This window comes from Fusarium oxysporum, chromosome 7 (genome assembly GCF_000149955.1).
Source record: "Fusarium oxysporum f. sp. lycopersici 4287 chromosome 7, whole genome shotgun sequence".
Lineage (NCBI taxonomy): Eukaryota > Fungi > Ascomycota > Sordariomycetes > Hypocreales > Nectriaceae > Fusarium > Fusarium oxysporum.
Window position 1 is genome coordinate 913,862 of NC_030992.1, and position 21,708 is coordinate 935,569.

The 21,708-nt window shown below is 48.7% G+C and overlaps 10 protein-coding genes across 13 annotated transcripts; 5 read left to right on the forward strand and 5 right to left on the reverse strand.

Annotated features, from left to right (window-relative positions):
- The first annotated feature begins 809 nt into the window (after nt 1–809).
- On the forward strand, nt 810–2,483 carry FOXG_18962 (uncharacterized protein). The gene has a single exon (XM_018399111.1). It carries the CDS (start codon nt 1,029–1,031, stop codon nt 2,298–2,300), a length of 1,272 nt encoding a protein of 423 aa, XP_018239921.1. The 5' UTR covers nt 810–1,028; the 3' UTR covers nt 2,301–2,483.
- Nucleotides 872–4,955, reverse strand: FOXG_04997 (PiT family inorganic phosphate transporter). The gene is made up of 2 exons (XM_018383061.1): nt 4,191–4,955; nt 872–4,147 (listed from the first exon to the last, which is right to left on the reverse strand). The coding sequence occupies exons 1-2, from the start codon at nt 4,264–4,266 to the stop codon at nt 2,496–2,498; spliced, it is 1,728 nt and encodes a 575-aa protein (XP_018239922.1). The 5' UTR covers nt 4,267–4,955; the 3' UTR covers nt 872–2,495.
- FOXG_04999 (uncharacterized protein) lies at nt 4,757–6,273 on the forward strand. Its single transcript, XM_018383062.1, has one exon. The coding sequence runs from the start codon at nt 5,677–5,679 to the stop codon at nt 6,067–6,069; it is 393 nt and encodes a 130-aa protein (XP_018239923.1). The 5' UTR covers nt 4,757–5,676; the 3' UTR covers nt 6,070–6,273.
- On the reverse strand, nt 5,396–10,506 carry FOXG_18963 (uncharacterized protein). 2 transcript variants are annotated; one of them, XM_018399113.1, is made up of 2 exons: nt 7,559–10,506; nt 5,396–7,513 (listed from the first exon to the last, which is right to left on the reverse strand). In XM_018399113.1, exons 1-2 carry the CDS (start codon nt 9,766–9,768, stop codon nt 6,307–6,309), a joined length of 3,417 nt encoding a protein of 1,138 aa, XP_018239925.1. In that variant the 5' UTR covers nt 9,769–10,506; the 3' UTR covers nt 5,396–6,306. The 2 variants fall into 2 exon arrangements, with proteins under 2 accessions (XP_018239925.1, XP_018239924.1); XM_018399112.1 differs by having other exon boundaries at nt 6,100–10,506.
- Nucleotides 9,925–14,023, forward strand: FOXG_05002 (uncharacterized protein). Of its 2 annotated transcripts, XM_018383064.1 has the most exons (5): nt 9,925–11,372; nt 11,432–11,476; nt 11,528–12,136; nt 12,189–12,859; nt 13,002–14,023. In XM_018383064.1, the coding sequence occupies exon 5, from the start codon at nt 13,209–13,211 to the stop codon at nt 13,857–13,859; it is 651 nt and encodes a 216-aa protein (XP_018239927.1). In that variant the 5' UTR covers nt 9,925–11,372; nt 11,432–11,476; nt 11,528–12,136; nt 12,189–12,859; nt 13,002–13,208; the 3' UTR covers nt 13,860–14,023. The 2 variants fall into 2 exon arrangements, with proteins under 2 accessions (XP_018239927.1, XP_018239926.1); XM_018383063.1 differs by having other exon boundaries at nt 11,432–12,859.
- On the reverse strand, nt 13,860–15,205 carry FOXG_18964 (uncharacterized protein). Its single transcript, XM_018399114.1, has 4 exons — nt 14,948–15,205; nt 14,557–14,892; nt 14,448–14,502; nt 13,860–14,395 (listed from the first exon to the last, which is right to left on the reverse strand). Exons 2-3 carry the CDS (start codon nt 14,842–14,844, stop codon nt 14,488–14,490), a joined length of 303 nt encoding a protein of 100 aa, XP_018239928.1. The 5' UTR covers nt 14,845–14,892; nt 14,948–15,205; the 3' UTR covers nt 13,860–14,395; nt 14,448–14,487.
- Nucleotides 15,206–15,570: 365 nt separating this feature from the next.
- FOXG_18965 (uncharacterized protein) lies at nt 15,571–16,478 on the reverse strand. 2 transcript variants are annotated; one of them, XM_018399116.1, is made up of 2 exons: nt 15,954–16,404; nt 15,571–15,909 (listed from the first exon to the last, which is right to left on the reverse strand). In XM_018399116.1, exon 1 carries the CDS (start codon nt 16,318–16,320, stop codon nt 16,156–16,158), a length of 165 nt encoding a protein of 54 aa, XP_018239930.1. In that variant the 5' UTR covers nt 16,321–16,404; the 3' UTR covers nt 15,571–15,909; nt 15,954–16,155. The 2 variants fall into 2 exon arrangements, with proteins under 2 accessions (XP_018239930.1, XP_018239929.1); XM_018399115.1 differs by having other exon boundaries at nt 15,572–15,904; nt 15,954–16,478.
- Nucleotides 16,479–17,003: 525 nt separating this feature from the next.
- Nucleotides 17,004–18,334, forward strand: FOXG_05003 (uncharacterized protein). The gene has a single exon (XM_018383065.1). It carries the CDS (start codon nt 17,048–17,050, stop codon nt 18,206–18,208), a length of 1,161 nt encoding a protein of 386 aa, XP_018239931.1. The 5' UTR covers nt 17,004–17,047; the 3' UTR covers nt 18,209–18,334.
- Nucleotides 18,328–20,365, reverse strand: FOXG_05005 (uncharacterized protein). Its single transcript, XM_018383067.1, has 2 exons — nt 19,686–20,365; nt 18,328–19,630 (listed from the first exon to the last, which is right to left on the reverse strand). The coding sequence occupies exons 1-2, from the start codon at nt 19,979–19,981 to the stop codon at nt 19,513–19,515; spliced, it is 414 nt and encodes a 137-aa protein (XP_018239932.1). The 5' UTR covers nt 19,982–20,365; the 3' UTR covers nt 18,328–19,512.
- On the forward strand, nt 18,377–19,663 carry FOXG_05004 (uncharacterized protein). Its single transcript, XM_018383066.1, has one exon. It carries the CDS (start codon nt 18,460–18,462, stop codon nt 19,363–19,365), a length of 906 nt encoding a protein of 301 aa, XP_018239933.1. The 5' UTR covers nt 18,377–18,459; the 3' UTR covers nt 19,366–19,663.
- Nucleotides 20,366–21,708: the final 1,343 nt, after the last annotated feature.

A 21,708-nucleotide genomic window follows, 5' to 3' on the forward strand; every position in this document is an offset into this window, starting at 1 on the left:
CCTTTAAAGGAGAAAAACCCATCGCAATCGGCGTCGTTGATCGGAAGGATGTCGCTACGAATGCCCGGGGCATCGCCCTCCGATATCTAAGGCGTTCTGGTTCTGAGGTGCCGCCATTAGATCCGACAAAGGTGTTGTCAGAGAAGGCGAACTCTCCAAAATTCCTTCTCTGAAAACTGCTGTTAGGGAGCCGATAGCGTCCCCGCAGTTTTTGTGTGGTCGCGTGGCCTGCAGAAAATCCCGCTCCTAGCACCGCACTAACAGTGCGTGCCAAGAAAGAATTTTTACAGGAGAGAGTTGAATCAGGCCACGCTTACTGGATTGCTGAAGGGTACAGGGTAGCCAGGCATCAGTGTAAGACAGTGTGATCTTCTTCAAATACATGCCTTCACACATAAAAAGTGCCATTGGTTTTAGCGCAGCAGGTAGTCCGTTTACAAGGTTTTGACTCTGGTGTATATTCACTGATTCTGCTACCTCGCTGCTACTCGTAGGTTGAAAAGCCTGTCAGTACGCAAATCATCAGTAAAGAAGAGATAAGCATCTCAAGACCAACTGGCACATCATTTATCTACCGGTCTTAACGGGGAGAATACAAGAGTATAACCCAAAATACCTATAGATATGAAAGTCCGTTCTCTATTGGTACTGTGTCAGTCTGTTCAGAAACCAACAGCCAGGATATCCATGGCCTATTGGGTTTGAGTTCACCAGTAAGTGATCAAGTCGTTCGGGACTCAGACTGTTTTATCATGGTCAAGAAGTTTAATACACTGGCTTTACTAAGAAGAATCCCAACAAACTTTGTTGATGTCATTTCGGAGGGCACTGCATGACTCGTGTTGTCGTCAGAGAGAGTCTTATCTTTTAGTGTCATCATAACTCAAGCCTCATACGCCAAGAGCCACGATCCAACGTCAGATTTCGATAACGTTACAATTTAACTTCCCACTCATTTCAGATTATTTACATCTCTCACTCATTTTCTTATTTTATTCCATGTTGTTTCACTACAGCACACTGTCAGAATGGCACTCAATCGAGTTGCCCCCGAGATTCTCCTCGAAATCTTCAACCGTGTCGATCATGAAGATCTGCGAAAACTTTGCGCCGTGTCTCATCGTCTAATGTCTGCATTTGAACATCAAACATACTCAATCATCGAATTAAACGAAACCTCACAATCTGGAAGTGCCTTATTGGCTCTCGCATCTGGACCTCGAAGGGATATCGTTCGCGAAATTCGATACAACCCTCATCATCCTTGGCCAGCTCGAGACAGGAGACACAAGCCTGAGATCAAGCTCAGTGATGAGACTCGAACAGCACTACAATCTCTAACTTTTTTCCCGTCCTTGGACAAATTTAAATTCGACCTGAGTCACTGGGAGTTATCGGAATGGGCTCTGTCACCACAGTGTTTGAACCGTTGGGAGTTTCATCTATGGCATGGAAAACACGATACAGAGCCTTGGAGAGTTCTTATCGAAGGGAGTCTACTGGCGTTAAGCAAAAGTGCGCGTTCCTTTTCTCGACTTGAGATCGATAGTCTTCCGCCAACTGGGCGAGAAGCATATCGTGCATGTGAGTCAGAAACATGGAAAGATCTTCTTAAACACCTGGCGTCGTTTGAGATGACACTTGCTGGTGTCGGATACATGGGACATGGCGGGAGTTACATGTATGGAAAAATGACTTCAGCACACCAGGCGTTCATAACTCTCTTCCCGGAGATGTTTCTGGAGAATCTGCATAATGTTCAGGTCTTGCGACTCACTGGGAAGCTGAATGCAGTCATGGGCAATGAGCAACTTGTGGAACCCATAAACTGGGCATCTCCGTCTATCAATCTACCGTGCCTGACAACATTAGAACTGGATTACTCTCAGATCTCGAGCCAGCTCTTTGCCTTTCTTTCCAAACATGCAGGGACACTCGAGAAGATCAGTCTGCGGAACTGTATAGCCCCAGCCAAGCAAATCTGGACCAACATCATCAACCTCTTCCTCGACAGACAGCCCAAACAGCTGCTTGAATTTACGACCACGGCGCGTCCAGTGCATAAACGCATTGGGGATCCCTTTGCTGATACTTCAGACGGATTGGATGTCAAAATGAGGAGGTTCGTGGTTGGACTAGCAAATCATGATATCGTACCAGTAGAGGAGTGGGCCGCTGTCAGTGATAATGATCCGGAACTTGACGAGTCTGATGTTTGCAAGTTGTGGGATCAACTTGAGGAGATGTTGGAGCGGAATAGGTGCCATGCGCGAGGCTTGTTGCAGGAAGCTAGCCGTTAGCACGGACATGAGCAAACATTCATGAAGCCATCACGAGCGAGTTGCATTGGCCTCTGCTTGCACGAGTTGCTTGAACCTTGAGCATTCTAAGCTTCTAGTATATACTTCTAAATATAGTCATTTTATCATAAGCGCAAACAAGCATATGGAACAGGTATCATCGCTAAGCCCAGAAATACAAACACTTTGATGTAATCACCCATCCCATCTCGGCGCATTGATGATCAGTGCCATGAAACAGCCTGACATGACTCCCGTCACCGGCAGCGTAATTAACCAACCCATGTAAATCCAAAGCACAAGCTTCGGATTAATACATCTCCAATCCCCATTCGCCAGCCCAACGCCCACCGTAGCTCCCGTAATGCACTGCGTGGTAGACACGGGTAAAGACAGCCTCGTTGCCATGAGCACCGTGATTGCACTCGCGAGCTCCATGCAGAAACCACGACTTGGCGAGATGAGCGTCAAACGATTGCCTAGCGTCCGCATGACGTGGTAGCCGTAGGTCAACAGTCCGACAACGATACATGCACCGCCTACGACGAGGATCCAGATCGGTATGGCGACGAATTCGGGTATGCCTCCGCTGGACCATACTTGATATGCTGTTGTGAACGGGGCGACTGCGTTACTGACGTCGTTTGCCCCGTGGACAAAAGATGCTGTTGCGGCGGTGAGGATCTGAAGAGCGGAATACATGTACTCTGCACGGTTATCATAGTGCGCAGATCGAGCGTGCATGTCTTCCAAATCCCAGTTGAGGATATTGTTCCGCTTCTGCATAGCCACGACGTCCTTCTCCAGTCCGCGGAGTAGCACGCGGTTGACTTTCCATGCCATTACTTTAGGGCTGTTCCATGAGCCGTCGGGCCGGGGAGGTATGAATTCCGATGAGGCGCGAGGTTCGAAGCGACCTGGGGGCGTTTTGGGTGGTGTTTGAGCTGGCGGTGGGAGAATCCATTCATCGTCACGATCGAGATCGGGTAACTGGCCGTCTGGTGTTTGAATCGATTGGAGAAGAGTTTCGGAGGTACGTAGGTGGTTGAGTTCCTCCCGCGTGAGATGCCCCTGGTAGTAGTCTCTGATGCGAGGCTTAGTGAACCCAGCTGGTGTCGGTGGAGGTGGTGATCGCCAGAGGAGGAGTGGTCCTTGAAAGACATGATACCATTTGAGAGTCCAATCCTCGTGCATTATTCTCGTCCATAGGAAGGGAAGGAGAAAGAATATTTGGAGGAGAGTCATCCCAGTAGCTGTCGCAAAGACTGAGATGACGATGTCTCGAGTAGATAGGTTGATAGTATGGATCCCTTTCCAAACGAGAAGCATCGTGAGTGCACCTACTGTCAAGTAGGTATAGAACGGGATGGAGTAGAATGCCCTCCTAACAGCTGTTTGTTTTGTCAAGATGAACTTCTTGGTGAACATGAACAGCACAAACCCCATACAGCCTGCGATCAACGGCGCAATGATCCACGCAGCAAAGATCTGCGACACACCATGCCATCCCCAATTTATCTTTGTGATGCCTATCGACGCTGTAGCTGCCCCGACGAGTCCTCCGATGAGCGAATGAGTAGTTGAAACGGGTAATCCTTGTCGAGTCGCGAATGTCAGGAAGAGCGAGGACGACATGATAGTGCACATCATGACAAGAAGTAAAACACCGGGTGAACTGTCGTAGTGATGAGGGTCGACAATCTTCGTTCGGATGGTATCTGCCACTCGAGACCCAACAGATACACTGCCACTGAATTCGCAAACTGCTGCTACGAGCATTGCTTGCTTCATGGTCAGCGATCTCGAGGAGACCGACGTGCCAAACGAATTGGCGACATCATTGGCGCCTACAACGTCAGCATAATCCAGCAAGATATCCAAGAGACTTACCAATGTTCCAGGCATCGAGGCATGCAAATATAACAGTCAGAGCAAAGATGTAATCATACTGATGAAGCACCGCCATCTCATTCGGGGTAATAACAATAATAGAGTATCAAGAGTTTGCTGCTGTCTCCACGACAGCGATGTTCTCAATCCATGATCAAGCCAACTATTAACAAAGGCCGATAAGCACTGGTCAAAGCATAAGCTGCAGTCGACGATCGTGGGTCCCAAGCTGCCTTTAAACACCCAAAGGACTGGTTAAACTATCCGCGCTCCCGCAAAAAGTGTGCGTACTTGCGAAGCTATGATTCGATAGGCGAGATGCTAGAACCGATCTTGGCTTTTTCTGGTGAAGAAACGGTCGATGCAGGGGGTGAAATTGATCGAATTGAGGACCGAGCGAGACTTGTTTAAGATGTTGCCGTGATTTGGGGTCTTGTGGTGGTGAAGATGTCGATGAGCCAATGATAGGATTAGGATGGAGCACGAGGTTGATGAGAGACGCGTGTTGAGGCGATAATAAGAAGGATGATACAATTTAAGAGACTTGGCAGTTTAGAAGCTGAGAAGGTTATTCCAGCGGAGTCAACGGATATTCAAGGCGTTTGTATGTCATTGTGGCTCGTATATCATGACTTCATCCTCGCCTGGCTTGAGTGAAGCCATTTCATCACCACCACAACAAGGCATATCAACCAGCACCTCCACGAATAAGCATCTCTCTTAATATGAGTCAACTTCTTAGACAAAGATCTCACTGCGGCCGTTACCGAAACAGCAATCGAAGATATCACATCACATCGATATCCTTGACCGAGCTCAGACGTCAGGCTAACAACGCCACACCTACATATTGACACCGTCGATAGTATCTTAGCGTCTCGGCTACATCTTTATTTCAAGAGCCCCTTGTCTGTGAGGCTCCAGGGACAGCCTTAATCCCACGTGCCATTGAAGCCACCCGATCGGGCGACCGAAGTGGCCGACATCATGAGACGATGTGTCAGAGGTGAAGACAGTTTTTTGACTTGGTGGGTGCCTCTTTCGAAACTCGTGACAGTAGCAGTGTAAAGTCTATCAAGGTCGCAAGGAAAAGAAGCAAAAGTGTTGATGGCGAGGTTCTCGTGATCTCTTTCAATTCGGGGGTGGAAGCCAATAGACATATTCTACTATGACTATAGAAGTCTAAGCTTTGCTGGAAATGATCAGAATTAGTCATTCTCATCGTGCGACCTGTCAGAGATGTTCAGTCCAGGCACCTCTAAATCGTAAATGAAGCCATCACCACTCCAAAAGATACGTACCTCTTCATCCCGATCATTCTCCACTTTATGACCGATCAATCATGTCAATCTAACCTCGGCCCGTCTCTTCCCCGATCTGCGTCACTTCCTCTATCAATTCGCCATCGCATTCTAAATATCCAAACCATACTCGATTCCACCAAACAACCACTCACGCCTCAAAGAACACACAAACACAAGCAACTATGTCACGCCTTCTCCCCCGCCGCATCCTTCTAACCCCCCTCCGCACAACCCGCTTCTCCTCAACCTTCCAAACCCGCCCATCACCACCAAAACTCCCCGCCGACCAACAAGCGGAATTCGAGCGTCTCCAGCGCGCAGCCTCCGTATCATCCGCCTTCCAGCCCGAAGAAACCACAGCCGCTGCCACCACGCCTGCCACGTCGCAGGTTCGTCACACGACTACGCCCGAAAAGACAGATGATGTAAATATTGGCTTGTTCCGTGGCGCGCCGCCTGAGTTTGAGGGTGATACGAATCCCAAGACTGGCGAGGTTGGAGGGCCAAAGAATGAGCCTTTGAGATGGGGCGGAGAGGGCGATTGGTCTTACAATGGACGAGTTACGGACTTTTAAATGTCATCGAAGCTGTGTCTACAAAAGGGAAATTGGGTTCAACATGTGGTGGCGACTGTACAAAATTGTATCAAAACTAGACGGGGCGGCTTAGACTCAAAGGCCAACGCCTTCTGATTAAACTTGTTATTATCATAAGAGGGGTATTCTAATGTTACAAGACCTCGGTTTCTCTGCCTTGCAATGCAATGACACCAACGCCTTTTAATGAACATGTGACAAATCGTGACGACCAGGTCATTGATCCGTCTTCTCCTCTGAGGCTGGAGTTTCGGCGGCATCATCCATCTCCACGTCCTGAGCCTTTGCCTCGCTCTTTTCTTTGTCTTCTTCGTCGTTTGCAGATGACTGATTCTCCTTGTCGCCTTCTGCTACGGGGTCATTATTCTTCGATGTGGATGGTTCAGGCTCCTTTTTTCTCCATGTGGCAGATATTCCTCCTCTTATTTGTCCCTCTTTGTCTTTGTCGAGATCAATGCCGTTGATATTGTCGAGGCCTCCTTTAACCTCGCGCATAGCTTTACGCATGCGCTCACGTCGAGCTTTGCCGCGAAGTCGAGCCTGTGGCTGTGCGCCGTTCTCAACCCATCGTACACTCTTGATCATATAACTTATTCCGTCGTGAACCGAGTGGCGATGGCCGTAGTCTCCACCAAATTCTCGGCTAGATATCCCATGTCGCGTGGAAGAATAATATTTGACCAATCGAGGAAGGATCAGAACGTTGACGTGCAGATCGCGTTGCGCAGGGATCGACATGGGTCCGCTGGGGGGAGGGACGGTGATGAGGTCTTCGGATTCGAGGTCGACAGTCGAGTTCGTTGGCTTCTTACGTCGCTTGTCGGCGACTCCCTGATCAATATCCAAAACCGAGTTGTCAACGTCCTCAGCCCATTCTCCCTTGATCCAACCACTGTGGATGCACGCCGCAACAACATCAGAATCATCGGTATAAACGTCAGTACCCCACAGATATCCTCGTGAAGTTATCTCTTCTCTTGCGATTGACGAGAGATGAATTCGTGCGACCTTGACTGTTAGGATACAATTCTCCTTATTCTTAATCATATCCCATGGCAATGGTTTTGGGTTGGAAGCAAAAGCTCGGTGTGTAGAGGTACTCGGTACTAATCGCCCAGGTTTCAGTCCGGGATCGTAGATGAAATCTCCAAGATGGTGCCTGGGTCGGTCTGAGACGGATTCCAACACAGCCTTTGATGATATAATTGTTTTCGATTTCGGAGGGATGACCGGAGCCGAGTTCGTCACAGCTTGTTTCGCTGGCTGGTGCTGGTGTGTATGTATAGGTCGAGGAGGATGGTGGTGATGAGGAACAGGTAGGCCCTTTTCGCCAGGGGGAGCACCGGTCTTGAAGTTCTTGAAAGGCGCAGCACCAGTTAATGGCGCGGAGTCGGCTGGGTGATGATGATGATGGTGCGGATGACTATTACGGTCAGCGAAATCAACAGAAAACGGCAAGCCAACATACTGATGATGATGGTGATGCTGGTGAGTCTTGGGACGCTTTGCCCTGTTTGCTGGAGTCGCTCGTCCTGAGCTATCATCATCGCCTTTTCCATCATCGTCCTTTAGCTTTCTCCTCCTGCCTTTGGTGCTCTTGCCTCCTGCCTCTGTACCTGATTCGGGTGTTATGTTCTCCGAGTCCTCGCGCTTAGCGAGACTTGCATTTGTAAAAGGCATGGCTGTAGAAGCGATGGGACTTGAAACTCCCATGACTCCATTGCCAATACCCGCAAACATGCGACCGAATTCGCTCTTGATTCCAGGCTCACCAGTTGGTCCAGGTTGCTGTAATTGCGCGCCCTGTACCGCTTGTGGGAGTGGTGAAATTCTACCCTTTCGATTCATCTCCTGAATGGCTAACAAGTTACGCTGGCCGTTCGGAGCTGAAGCGTCGTCACTGTTTCGATGCCGGGGAGAGTCATATTGTCCAGGGCCATGAGCTCCGTTGTAGGCAATTGTCGGTGGTGGAGGCCCTTCCTCTGGCCTTCGATGGGAATGTTGTGGTTGTTGTGTAGGAATCAAAGTCATACGTGCTCGATCGGGGGACTCATAAGGTGCCGGTCCAGGTGGCATATTCTGAGCTGGCGGATGTGAGGATGGCGCGTATCGATCGGGTGGGGGCCCTTGATAAGAGTGGCCATGAGGAGGGTAAGGCGCGCCAGGGGGGTAATCGGGATGTCGCTGATGATCCATAGGTGCTCGATAGCTGGGATCAGGGCCTGGGCGACCCCATTGTGCATCTCTGGGATCCCGTTCTCGCATGTCTCTGGGGTCGCGATTTTGAGGATCACGAGGGTCGCGGGGATCTCTGATGTCCCTCGGGTCACGATCAGGCGGTCGGCCGTACGGTAAAGGATTCCGAGGTGGTTCGCGGTGTCCATAGTCACCAGGATGTATCGAATGTCTTCCCGAATCGCTGCCAGAGTATGCGCGCTCTCTTCTTTCGCGTTCACGCTGCTCTACTTCACCCATTCGCTCACGTTCTGCCCTATACCGATCCTCGTACGGGTTAGGTCGCAAACCAACTCTTTCAGGGTTGTATTCCATGCCAGGCGGAGGTCGGCCCATATCATCTCGTCGTCCATATGCTTCTTCTGGCCCTGGCGGTCGTCCCATCTCCATCGGTCGAGGCATTCCCGGATACTTAGGCTGGCTGCTCGGCCTTGGAGGGGGCCCCGGTGGTAACCTGCCAGGTTCTCTTGCATGATCTGCAGAGCCTGAGGGGTGCCTTGAATAGGCAGAAGGTGTGCTGTAGCGTGGGACTTCGGGTGTAGGATAGTGTCCAGGCGGTGAGTTTCTGGGCTCGTAAGGTCGCTGATGATCGGGAGTGTGAGGTCGACGAAATGGCGGGTAGTTGGAAGTTGCAGAGTGCATTTGCGGTGAAGCATGTACTGCAGTCGCGAAGCCAGGACCAGAGACTGGTGGCCCAGAATGAGGCGGATAATGCGATGGCGGAGGTTGCGATTCGCGCATGGCTGGAGGTGGGCCGCCCAACATTGACGATATCGACATGGAGCTGTTACTGCTGCCTGATCTCGCCAGCGCGCCGAGGGCAGGAAGTTCGCGACCTGAAGGAAAAGACATCGGGGGACCGACAGCAACAGGAGGACCAGGTTGCGGAGGAGGTGGACCGTAACCCATCATGCTGTGCGCCTGTTGAGTTTGCGGCGGTTTCGCCCCCGGTTGAGGAGGCGACGTCGGAGGGGGCATTTCGCGATTGAGAGTTCGGAGAGAGTTAATGGCCGTAGAGCTTTGGAAACGCGCGTGATTTGATTCGTGGCTTGTATGGCGGATCGTTGGAGTATAAATCGAGGTGTCGGAGGGTCGTCGTTGGGCCAAACTGTGAGGAGCGGCATACGCAAGGTTTTGATCGGGGCTCAAATTCTCAACATGAGGATGATGAAAAGATTCGGCGCGCGCGATTCGATAAGAATGCGGAGTAGGTGAGGCGAGGGGATAGAATACGGCCGTTGTCGCGCTGGCCGAGGCGCTACCAGCAGAAGGGATCGTAATGACACCGTTTGGTGTTGACGATGGTTGTTTTGTTGTTGTTGGAGAAGCGGAAAATGGAGCTGGATTTGGAACTGGAACTGGAACTGGAACTTGAGGGAAAGGAGAAACAATAGCGTATGGCGACGGCGAAAAGGGAAGCTTGGGCGGATGCCGTGGATCCATGGCGCCAATTTCTTAGCTCCAAAATTCCCTTTCGCTTTAACAAGGCGCTTTTCCTCTTTGGCCTGAATCCACCCAATCCTGTTCCCACCCCAGGAAATCTCCAAAGAAAAAAAATGCCAGTCAGTGGAGGTCGAATCCACTAACTCTAGTCAGGTAACAAATTCAACGTTTTGAGTTGTCAGTCGTGTCGTTTCGGTCTGCGATAATTGGGTTTGCGCTGGAGGGGAAAACAAACGCTGTGCCTCGGAGGTAAAAGTAAAATGCGCAACTGATGTATCTGCAGTGAATCAGATCACACAAGAGCGCGCGCGCAAAGTTCAGAAGCGAAAAAGCAAAACGACAGTGATTATGCGACAAAAACGCGAGCGGTAAGCAAAAGATGTACATACGGTTACCATACACGAACACGCAAAAAGCAAGGGACACACCCATACGACACGTGCCAGAGGTGAGAACAACGTGATACTGACGAGACACAGGAAATGGTCCAAATGTTGGAAATTTCGATGTTTATCTTGAAGGAGTAGAAGATAGATGGCTTCACGAGGTGACAGTCCACTCACTCGTCTCAACCACACACAGTTGAAACTGAGGTGTTGTGCTGGCTGGCTCGAAGCAGGACAGAGGCGTGATCAGAAACAATCACATCACCCAATGGATCGACTTTGTTGTTACACTGCTGTGCCCCGGCTGGGGTGTAATAAGAATCCGATTTTGTACTAAGATCGAGACTAACAGAGAAGGAATAGCAGGGTTGTGAGTTGATATCATGACAAGTATGAGCTCAGGCCTTGTTCTCTTATCTATCTGTCGCAAAACCGAAGATATCTCCTCGACTCACTTACGTTCACCTCGTCGGCACAATGATACTGTATGAATACCGTGTCTAGCTCGTCATGGCTTGAACGCCCAGGACCCGCGCCGAAAAAGATGGACAGGGATCGGGGCATGGGGAGAATGCGCCAGGGGGAGGACCTTGGGAAGCGGTGGGCGCTAAGTGGACAGTGAGACATGGATGGGCGAGTGACACACACAGCACACACAAGATGGGCAAAAGACCCTGTTGGTGGTCTTTTTTGCTTGAATCAGGTTCAATTCGATGGCTGGTAGGTACAGCACTTGAGAGGAGGGGGGGGGGGGGAGCTGTTTGTCAGAAAGGCCATGCACAGCGAGTAAGTAGAACGGCAACGGCAGACAGGGAGCTTGATGTGATGCAACACTGAACCCGGCGACAGCTGACTCGGAGCTGGGAGCTGGAGGTTGGAGCTCTCATTATCACAAGCAAACTCGAGTCTCACGAGTATTTTAAGCTCAGGGAATATCCCGCTACATACCCCTCAGCATGGCACTCAATCAGAGTGCCCTGAAGTGCTCAGCTTGGGACTCTAGCTCATTCTCGAGTCTCTTCATGATCAACCATCTCATCATGCCCATGACGCCAGAGAATGAAAATCTCCAACAAAAAGCTTTCAAGCTAAACTAGTCCCAGTTCGCCCCAAGCCTTGTCTGCCGTGGCCGCGGTCCATCTGACGAATGAGACGGCACCTGAAATACCCTCTCAGAACAGCATGACAGGGGTCATGTGTTCCACTGTCTGTTCATCTGTTTGTTTATCCTCACATTCCCGAGACTGGTCTTACAGTAACTGACAAGTAATAAAAAGGCATGGAGGAGAGACACAGCTCACGAATGTGTTGACTTTCACCGGGTGAGATGCCCCGTCAGATCAATGAGTGTCACTGTCTGACAGTGAATACAGGGCTGGTCTTGTTCTCGTCTGCCATGACTTGAGTGACGTTACCCCATATCTTTTGGTTGAGAGCTGGCATGTCGGCATCCAATCACCCCTGGCCTGTTTCCATTTATGGCACACCTCAGCGAAATGATGAGCGGAGCAAACCCTTTCTTTCTTTTTCTCTTTTGCTTTCATTTTTCACCGCCTTACGATTACGATTCGCGGCATCATCATCCGTCGTTCCGTCATGCAAGGTTCTTACTCAGGAACAAGATCAACAAATCTTCTTTTTCAGTTCTCTTCTTTCCAGCGGAAATCTCAGTTCTCGTGCATCTGTCCGCCCTTCTTCATCGTATCGTATTTTCATGCTGTGCGCTTAGTTGAATGTGGTGTTTGTGCGGTGTCGATCCCATGCAGCTGTGCCTGCGGCTATCCCGTTCTGATTCTGATTGACGAACCATCACCGACCGTGCTTGATTCAGATGCTGACAGGGTTTCGCGACCTGGTTGTTTGTTGATCAGCCGAGGCGTTCAGTGACTATTGGAAACAACATGATTGCTAATATTGTCAGTTTGGCTCTGCTGGATCGCGTACAAAGAAATTAATCATTGTTCATTTATGATAATCTACAAGTGAATGTTCCCGTCAATCTCAGATGCAAAATTTATTGATCATGTGTCATAGCTCGATCTTCTATAATTAGCTTGATCGGTGAATATCCCTGTTCAACATCACATCACGGTCCTGTGATCTTAATGTGCTACCCTAGAGGATATCGCAACACCTAGAAGCTGAATACTCACGATTATGATCTTCGTTTATCATGCTGCACTTGTTCATAGGAGCGAATAATTATTTGAATCCAGCAGGCTAAATTATATACGCTTATACCCGATTATTACCTGTTCTCTTGTGGTGTTCTCCAAATCATCCTAATGTACGGAAATACTACTTCATAAACACCCATCCGTTAAGAGAACACAGATTTGAGCTGTGATTCGGTTACCGCCAGCAATGACTTGCACCAACGTGTATATAAACTGCCGAGTAGACTGAGTAGCAATACATCAAATTATCTCTCGACATCGTTTTCACGACAGCTACCACGACTTTTCACCAGCACTTACAATTTCATCGTGGAATACACTAACATCAACAAGATCACCTCGAATTGGTTGAGATAGCAAGAGGGGCGACTCGAACTTCTAATTCAAAAAGTTTTACTCATTGTAAGTGTCTATATAAAAGAATTATCCAAGTCAGCCGTCAAGCTCCATACTCTGTGCGCAGGCCACATCTATGAATCACAGTACCAGCGCATTCGTTTGAACAGCCGACTATACCCCTATACTAAGGTACCTCACACTGATTCTCTTCATCATGAGTTCTTCCTCCTCTACAAGCCCCCAATCAAACTCTCAAGGCGAAAATATGGCTCCACGACGTCTTGCTGACTATATCGAGCGTATCAAGGAGGCTGACCAGACTTCATCGCAGACTACAGCTCGCCCCTTCAACAACGGCACGGCAACACAGCCTCCTATTATACGAGGTCGAGTCAACCGTATCCTAATATTCCCTGGCTCCTTCAACCCACCTCACCAAGGTCACCTTAATCTCCTCAAGCATGTCTTCTATAATGCAGGAGCAGACCTCAACATCATCGCAGCTATCATCATCACCACTGATGATGAGAGACTAAAGATGAAGATGGATAAGAGGGAGACCGGCATCGTCCTTTCTCGCGAGAAGCGAGCTAACCTCTGGCGTGGTGATGGCATTCCTGTTGACTGGGCATGGGTCTACGATAACTCTGAAGCCAGCTGGCCAGGATTCCGAACCAAGCTTGTCAATACGTTGAAGAGGGATGGAGTAGACATCAAGTTCGTTCTACTCTTTGGTCCAGATGCCATTACTGCAGACGGCGGGTATAATCCTACATGTTGGGATTGCGGCGATGCTATCACCAGTGACATCTCTCGCCCCGTCGACTTCCGCTATCCCAACAGTCTTCGACAACTCGCGGGCTGCACACCATGGGTAAACCTCCAGGATGGTCGATCTCGCTTCGATAACAAAATCTCGATCTGTCGCCAGAACCGAGTGCGGCCCAGGGGCACTGTCCGATTCGTACCATGTGATCTGGACCGACGACCTCAAGATGCGCCTAGTTCGACTAAGATTCGAGGGATCATTGAGAGCTTACCCCAGGAAGAATGGGAGGAGAAGTTGAAGGGTGTCGCACTCCACCCAAAGATTTTGGTTGAGTACCTCAAGGAACTTCCGCCGCCTACAAAGCCTGCCGAGTCAAAGGAGGATCTTACGAAGAAGCAGTGGGAGAGTATTGTTTGGTAAACACCAAGGCTGATGTATTTGTATTGAGGGGATTTTCAGGCACTTGGCAGCCATGTCTTGATATCGAATGACGGAGTTATTCTGGAGTTGGTCATGAAGCAGTAGCACATGTAAGGCGCTGGGAGTTTCTCAGAGTGAATGCTATAGATAAAACAAAATACAAAAAAAAAAAAAAAAAAACACGAAACTCAGATCCCAACTGCAGTGATGTCCCTAGTAAAGTTAGAAGCCGTATCCCTCATCACCCTGCACCGTTCCTCCATGCCATAATAAGATAAAACTATTTCTTAAGCCCTAACTTAACACGGCATGAAAGCGACCGTGAAAGATGACGAGGAATACGATCCTTCCGACTAAAATAATTACCACAAGCTTTGCAAGTTCCACTCGGATCGGGGATCTTGTTCGCTCGAGCATATTCCTTGTGAGATACCCAGTAGTGACGATGAAGGTCCTTCTTGTCTGCCCCGAGATAGTCGCAGTTGTTTTGGAAGACGCAATTCAGACGACGGTTATGTTTACGATTGTAATGTTTCCTGACCAAAGTTAGAAAACCTGTAAGTGTATTAAGGTGTGATGTGAACTGACCTGTAATTGGCTCCTTGCTTCCAAGATCTTCCACAACACACTACCTCCCTCGTGCCTGATACTAATTAGCTGACGTTGACGAGATGACGATGGAAGAGATCTGACTTGCCCGTCGCATGTTCGTCTTCACTCCTACTCTCAGACCTATCATCCTCGGAACCACTACTATCCAACGACAATCCCGCTTGTAGATCGACCAGTCCACTGACGTGTGGATCAAAGCCATAAATACGTGCATGATTCCCAGACTAAATCTGAGGCCTGGGAGTGCTGTAGGAAGTGTTGGCTGAAGTTTGCTCGTCAACATAGTAAGTTGGGCTGTAAGAGTCAATAGTATTGTACTCTTGGGTTGGATACTGGTGATGGTTCGGAAGAGAATTGCCAGGAAAGAAGCCATGACGCTGCTGAACTGCCCACTCGGAACGCCTCACCATAGACTTGACCTCTAAAACCATGTTAGCTTCTTTTCAAGTGACTGAGATACTAAAGAGAACTCTTACTATGGTCCGGAAAGTCTCGCTCAATGTCAATGTCGTTGAAAAGCCCCATCATGAAGATGGTAAAATCACCAATTCAAAACGCCAGCATAAGAATCACAACCTGACGTGACCACAACAGCGGCTATTGCTTCCGATAGCTAATATCAAGCGAAGCAATGAGAACTGACTCCGTTGAAAGAGTGCAATGCGCGCGACTGAGTGTAGTTTAAATACCCGCCTACTCATCAATCGGCCCTGCGATGTTCAGTCCAAAGATCTTATCACCGCCCAACCATAGCCTCACTTTCAACCCGGGGGCCGGCCATTTCATCATCGATACCGACCAATCTCCCAATGCGAAATACGCCTCGCGGGTTGGCATAACGGGCCAACAAGTGCTGACTATACGCATGATTGGCGAGAGATTCATAAGATGGTGGTAAGATCCTTGGGCCTGCATGTGACGGCCCCCGTTGTTTTCTCTTCGAACATGTTCGTTTCCTCTGCAGACTTTTCGAAGTTCAAGTGACCTATAATACCCAGGATGACGGAAGAAGTAGCCAACATGAAGAATTTCAACATAATTTATTATTCTTTACCTAAGGAATACTTAAACTTCAAATTTATGGGTAGACTTCTCTTTCTTTGGGATATTTTTGTACAGTTTTAGGTACTTATTTTATATATTCCCCTGATTTAGGAGCTGAAATACCCAAATGGAGGACATGGCGTCTTCTCTCTGCTTGGAGCTTCCTGGTCTAAGACAAAAAGTGCAATGTCACTTTTTAAAAGGCAACTATCGGTCAACTGACTCTTCTCAAACAACATCATTCTAAATGCCAAATAGAGCCCAACATGCCACAGAATCAGCGAGGCGAGCTACGAACATGTTGACGTTGACACGGGCTTGTTGGCGAGGAAAATGGACTCCTAGGCCAAGAGGATCACCCTGCACAGAGTTGTAATCTTTATAGAAGTCTGGGCTGGCCATGTTAGTAACCCGGGGACACAGCGTCGGTTTACGTACAGTTGTTTAAGACATTCCAGGCTTGGTGCTAGCAGCTGAAATTGCGCCAACAATTTTCAGAAGTGACGGCATCTTGCCCGAACGCCCAGGTGCTGTCTCTGCGTTCCTCGCGCTGCCTTTCTCATTCTTGAATGGCAAGGATAAGCTTGATGATGGCAGATTGCCTCTCGGGCTTGAAGACGGCGAGGTTTTCCAGGTAGTACTAAAAGCCGCGAAGCCTGCGCTCTAGGTCCTCCGAGGACATTTTAGTCGATTCTGTGAATTGTGTGATGCCTGATAAATCGAGGGTGCCGTTGGAATCGTAGGTGAGATAAAGATCGAGATATTGGCGCCGAACATCTGAGATGGGCTCCATATCTCGGAGCATTCACTGCGCATCGGCAAGACGCGGTGACATTACTAGGGCTCGTGGTTTATGGAACGAGCGCGCAACCCGAAGAATTCACCGAAGTCGCAGCACAAATTGCTCAACATGCACCTCAGCGAACGAAGCATTGTCCTTGGCCTACATCCGGAGGATCTTGGGAACCGCCGCAGGAGAAATGGGAGAAACACAAGAATATGTGGGGGGCGCTCACGCATCATGAGATTCCAGGAGTGCAGGAACTGGCTTGGGAGACTTATTCTCGGATGTGTATCGTTGATATCTTTGATAGTGAAGGCCCTGAGCACATAACACATTAGCCTCTCAGAATCACAAAGTAATAATAGTATTACAGCACACTCTTTAAGTGGTCACTTCTTCTGTGAAACTTAGGACGTCTATCCTAAGTAGCAAAAAGAGTTAAGTAAATTTAGTATACCTAACTTAGTGTGTCTTTAGACGGGATATTTTGACAACTTCGCTTAAGGTCAGATGGAGGTTTTGTTGCTCTGTAGGGGCTGCTTTAGGCCACCCAAGTTAAAGTTTAGCCCCCCGGAAGGTGGACCCCCGCTACATGCCCCGAAAACACCAACTGCCGGCGGAGGATCGGCGAAGCTCCACGTGACGGCGCCGAGCTATCGGGTTGGTCTAACTTACGGAGTTTCTATTTATTTACCTTGCACCATCAACAGCATCATATCATCATTATCTCTCCTCACACTCGTCGAGCATGCGTGAAGATGGAGACCCAGATCCTGATCGCGATCGCCTTCCGGGGAAGCCGTGGTGTGCCAGCACTGCATTTAAACTGACCCTTCCGCTCATTGTTGTTCTGACGATTGTTATGCTTGCGCCTCAGATTCATTTTCTATTTCACCTTGGGACAACGGATATGAAGCTTACGAGTTCGATTGCTGTTTGTCCGGCGTTGGCTATGGCGAGGAATGTTACCTTTTATACGGATGATGCCCTGGCTCCTACTCCACTACCTCCGGCTCATGCAGCTTCAGATGGGCCGGATATTATACACGCCTTTCAGTCTTTGAGTCGCACAACTGTGTGGAAAAGTATTGCGAACATTACTTTTGAGGGCGACACGTTTGAGCCTGAGGGAATGGTACGCTTAGGCGATGACCGTTACGTGGTCAGTTCAGGGCATTGGACCGTGCCGACTGAAAAGTACGGCAAGATCATCGATGGAACAGACCGAACAGCTGGTGCAGGTCTAGCACATTTAATGGTGTACAATGGCGAAGGAAAGCTCCTTGCCGATGCGACCATCACGAAAGAAGGGAATGATGAGTATCATAATGGAGGAATTGACTATGATGGACAGTATATCTGGGGAACCATCGCGCAGTACCGACCCAACAGTACTGCATATGTATATCGGACTGACCCAGCGACCTTGGTACCAGAGCGTGTTCTCAATTATAAAGATCACCTCGGCGGCATTGTTCACGACACCCGCAACAATCTTATTACGGCCCTGAATTGGGGCGCACGAGACGCTGCAACATGGGATCTGAAGAGTGCCAAAACAGGATGTGACGCAGCACCGACACCCGAAAGAGTTGTACGAAATCCAAGTTATTTCATCGACTACCAAGACTGCAAATGGCTGGGCCACAGTGGTCTCTACGGCGGAAAGAGTGTCATGTTGTGTTCAGGCGTCGCGACAATTGGCGGTTACAACCTTGGCGGCATTGCTCTCGTGGATGTCAAAACGATGGTCCCTCTATCTGAAGTACCAATTGAGCTGGAGAGCAAGCTTGGGGTGAGATTGACGCAGAATCCAATGGACGTTAGCGTCAAGGATGGTAAGCTGAGGCTCTACCTCCTACCAGACCAACATAACAGCACTCTATACATTTATGAAGCTCAGCCTTGACCGATACTAAGATAGAATAATGATATAGACTAATTGTGTAACCTTGTTTGAGGGGGCCATGCTGGTATTTTGGTGCCTATTGAGGTGACGATAATGCTGACGAAGCCGATTGGACTAGCTTAAGGCAGACTCACATTCTCGTATCACCGAATTCGGGTGCCTGACGCCCGTTTATAAAACGTGCTCCTTTCATCAACAACTATTCCGAGACATGAGTATTTCGTGCCTTGTCCAAAGTTCAATCAATCAACATGGCCTCTTCTGAGGATTCGAGCTCAAGTCACTTTCAACTGGAAGGTCTACCGCCTGAGTTGAGAGATCTCATCTGGAAGTTCACTCTCCCTGACTGTCGTCTATTTCACGTAAAGAAGACTTCAACGCAAGAACCATCTACCAACCCTACAGTTGATGAACTTTTCTTTCGCTTTCACATTCACTACGCGCCTCCAATAGCTCTTCGAATATGTCGGGAATCTCGTGCTGTCGCACAGCGTGAAGGCTTCTTCCTTTCACCTCACGGAGACAACCCAGGCGTGTGGTTCAGACCAGAAACAGACATCCTCTACTTTGACCGGAACCAACGTGTCACCCTGAAAGCCAAACCACACAATTCAATAGTTACAATCCATGGCTATGATAAAGTCCTCAACGTCGGCATTGAATGGCGCGCTTTCTTTCGAGATGTTCCCCGCCCAGCTGCTGGTGAGACAATGGCAGAATACTGGAGAGCTTCTATAGAGTCGCTGTACGATTTCATGCCGGGCATGCGCACTCTGAACTACATTCTTCCTGAGCTGCGACATAGAGGCGGTATGGTTTGGGGACGCGAACCGTACCAGGCACAGAGCTACACGGCTGTGCTTCTACCCCTGCCAGAGAAGGTCAAGATTCCGTGGGAGACGACGCGAAATCGGGGAAATGATCGGGCGGCGATGCTGAGTGAGTTTCTGTTCAATGCGTCTCATGGGAACAGAGATACGACACCGCTCATGGTGACATGGGGAGAAGTCAAGAAGGATATTGAAAAGGGTCTTGAGGAGGATACTGAGCGAGAAAGTGCAGGGCATTATCCGCTTGAAGTGATCGGTTGGTGGTTGATAAGGGATGGCATTCCTGAGACACAGGAGAACCCGCAGGTTCAACGATTTCAATCTTAGGCACTATATCAAGAAAGGACTTGGATGGGGAAATTGATGAAGACTTGACTTTTATAGTTATACCATCGACTCGTCCACTGGTTTCGCTTCCATTCAATACTTCATCCAACACGTCAATGCCAAGCATTTCACACCTAATACACCGCTCTAAGACATGTGAAGAACCTCAATGTTGTTTCCAACAGGATCAAGAACAAACGCCGCATAGTATCCAGGTCTATACTCCCTCAGCCCAGGCTTTCCATTATCAGCAGCTCCAGCTTTACTACACCAACACAATTAGCATCTTCATCACAACTTCATTTTGGCAGTTGACTCACATAGCAGTGTCGTACCACTCGTCGACATGTTTCTGGTTCTCACCATCAAAAGCGACATGAACTGGTGCAGTTCTGTTCTCAAGATTGCCGTCATATTTCTTCAAGTCAGGGCCACCCCCGCCAAGCCAAAAGTCTGGAGCGCCATTCTTGACGCCAAAACTACAGTACTGAGCTCCTTTGTTGCCTGTGCCTTCGAACTTGAGTTCATAGCCAAGAGGAGCGAGAACGGCTTTGTAGAAGTCGCGCATCTCGACGTAGTGTTCGCCGACAGAGAGGGCAACGTGACTGAAAGGCATGATGAGAGTTATTGACTGTTTCTTGGGAGTGAATGCTGTTTTAATGGTATGAGTTGATGAAACGATCGAATGATAGAAGGAGTTTTCAGCTCTTATATACTTATTTCTTACATATCCCTAGTTCACGGTCCAGCTCTACATTTCCCCTCCTGAGCGTGAACCCCCCTCACGTCCGTGGCGTTTCCCAGCGATGATCCGACCCGGACTTGAGATAAAGTCCGCAATCTATCCGAATGCCAATGTACAAGTGTTTCCATGAAATGCACGGATCGATGCATCGTGACTCATACGGTGATCAAAGATTAAAGATCTTGTATGAGCTAATGGGTTTTTGGTAATGTTTTCGAAGCTGTATAAAGGAATGGACGAGTCGTGAGGTTCATGTTAAGGTTGGAAAGATCCACATTTAGTTTGGCTGCTTATTTTCCTATTTGGGAAAATAAGAAGTTCACGGTCAGGGGTTGTATTTGTTATACGAGAACGAGAATCGGTGTAAAGCGGAATTTGATCGGATTCCGTGGAGGAGGTGATGTTGTGAACCCGAAACTTCTTATCGTCCCTCAGGTTATGTGCTTGCTTGCAGACTGATGTAAGTGAAACCAATCGTGGATCAATTGGTCCAGTATCTACAATAGAGCCATTCTCTAAGTTAGCTATCATAATGCCTAGCGACTAGCAGCACAAACAATGGTTAGATCATATGAGATAGTTCCTCAGAACCCTACAAGCTTTTTCATAGCTTTAGGGTCACCTCGAAGAAGCTCACCTTCTACAGTTACACTGACACGATATAGTGAACTCGTGGCTACACAGGCATGGATACAAATGCACAACAAGAGGAGACAGGAAGAGACGAAAAACCGCCAGTATCACTATTATCGATTCTAGGTTTATCGTCATCGTGTATCACCAACACTCTCTCATTGAGCCCAGGTCCCACAGACATCGAACAAAAACAACGAGACTCCAGAGGAGCAACCAACACGGGAAGAACGTGTCTGTGCTCGCTGCGTTAGAAAGCGAAGGAAAGCATACAGAGGAATTAATGGTATTTATAGATGGGGCCAGGAATATTGATTTGTCTACTACACGTATGCTGAAGCTGAGCAGTGACCGATCACAGCAACGGATCTGTGGCTGGCTGTCTTCAATGGCGAATTCTCGAGGAAAAAGAGTATCTTCGGGATATGGATGGATTGCGCACAGGACGATAGAAAGATCAGCTGTTAAGAGCGTGGACGAATGCATGACGACTTTGTGGGAGAAGCCTTGTCTAGTACATGGAGTAGCTTCTGACAACCAACCGCTTGCAGTTAGAGAGTAAGTTCATACCTTTCAGACTTCAATATCTGTCCCAAAATCTTAAACTTCCTTTAGGCATTTCATAAAGATAACAGCACCGAATCGCGAGAGCTTGTGTATGCCAAGGCACATGTTTCTTATACTTAATAGCGACTGGGTCTTGCCTGAGCTTTATACAATCAATATGTGAAGATATCAACCTGCCTCCTTCGGCTCTCTTTGGATTGGCTTCATAAGAAGATTTTGAGAACTCGCCAGCTCATCATCTCTCAGTCCCCGGCCACCCGTTACCTTTCATCCTGGTTTACGATGCTTGGTGGGAGCCTCCAAATGTTGCGAGCGAAGAGCAAAGTGACTCTAAGGTAACCGAAGCATGCACATGCCAGGAACTTTTGCAGAAGGCCATGGTGTGCTGGTGAAGACGG

Coding starts and splice junctions, on each gene's coding strand:
- FOXG_18962 (XM_018399111.1), top strand. CDS start 1,029: ATGGCACTCAATCGAGTTGCCCCCGAGATTCTCCTCGAAATCTTCAAC.
- FOXG_04997 (XM_018383061.1), bottom strand. CDS start 4,266: ATGGCGGTGCTTCATCAGTATGATTACATCTTTGCTCTGACTGTTATA. Junction 4,148..4,190: donor CCTCGATGCCTGGAACATTG/GTAAGTCTCTTG, acceptor CTGACGTTGTAG/GCGCCAATGATGTCGCCAAT.
- FOXG_04999 (XM_018383062.1), top strand. CDS start 5,677: ATGTCACGCCTTCTCCCCCGCCGCATCCTTCTAACCCCCCTCCGCACA.
- FOXG_18963 (XM_018399112.1), bottom strand. CDS start 9,768: ATGGATCCACGGCATCCGCCCAAGCTTCCCTTTTCGCCGTCGCCATAC.
- FOXG_05002 (XM_018383063.1), top strand. CDS start 13,209: ATGAAGATGGATAAGAGGGAGACCGGCATCGTCCTTTCTCGCGAGAAG.
- FOXG_18964 (XM_018399114.1), bottom strand. CDS start 14,844: ATGGCTTCTTTCCTGGCAATTCTCTTCCGAACCATCACCAGTATCCAA.
- FOXG_18965 (XM_018399116.1), bottom strand. CDS start 16,320: ATGCTCCGAGATATGGAGCCCATCTCAGATGTTCGGCGCCAATATCTC.
- FOXG_05003 (XM_018383065.1), top strand. CDS start 17,048: ATGCGTGAAGATGGAGACCCAGATCCTGATCGCGATCGCCTTCCGGGG.
- FOXG_05004 (XM_018383066.1), top strand. CDS start 18,460: ATGGCCTCTTCTGAGGATTCGAGCTCAAGTCACTTTCAACTGGAAGGT.
- FOXG_05005 (XM_018383067.1), bottom strand. CDS start 19,981: ATGCCTTTCAGTCACGTTGCCCTCTCTGTCGGCGAACACTACGTCGAG. Junction 19,631..19,685: donor GAGTGGTACGACACTGCTAT/GTGAGTCAACTG, acceptor GTGTTGGTGTAG/TAAAGCTGGAGCTGCTGATA.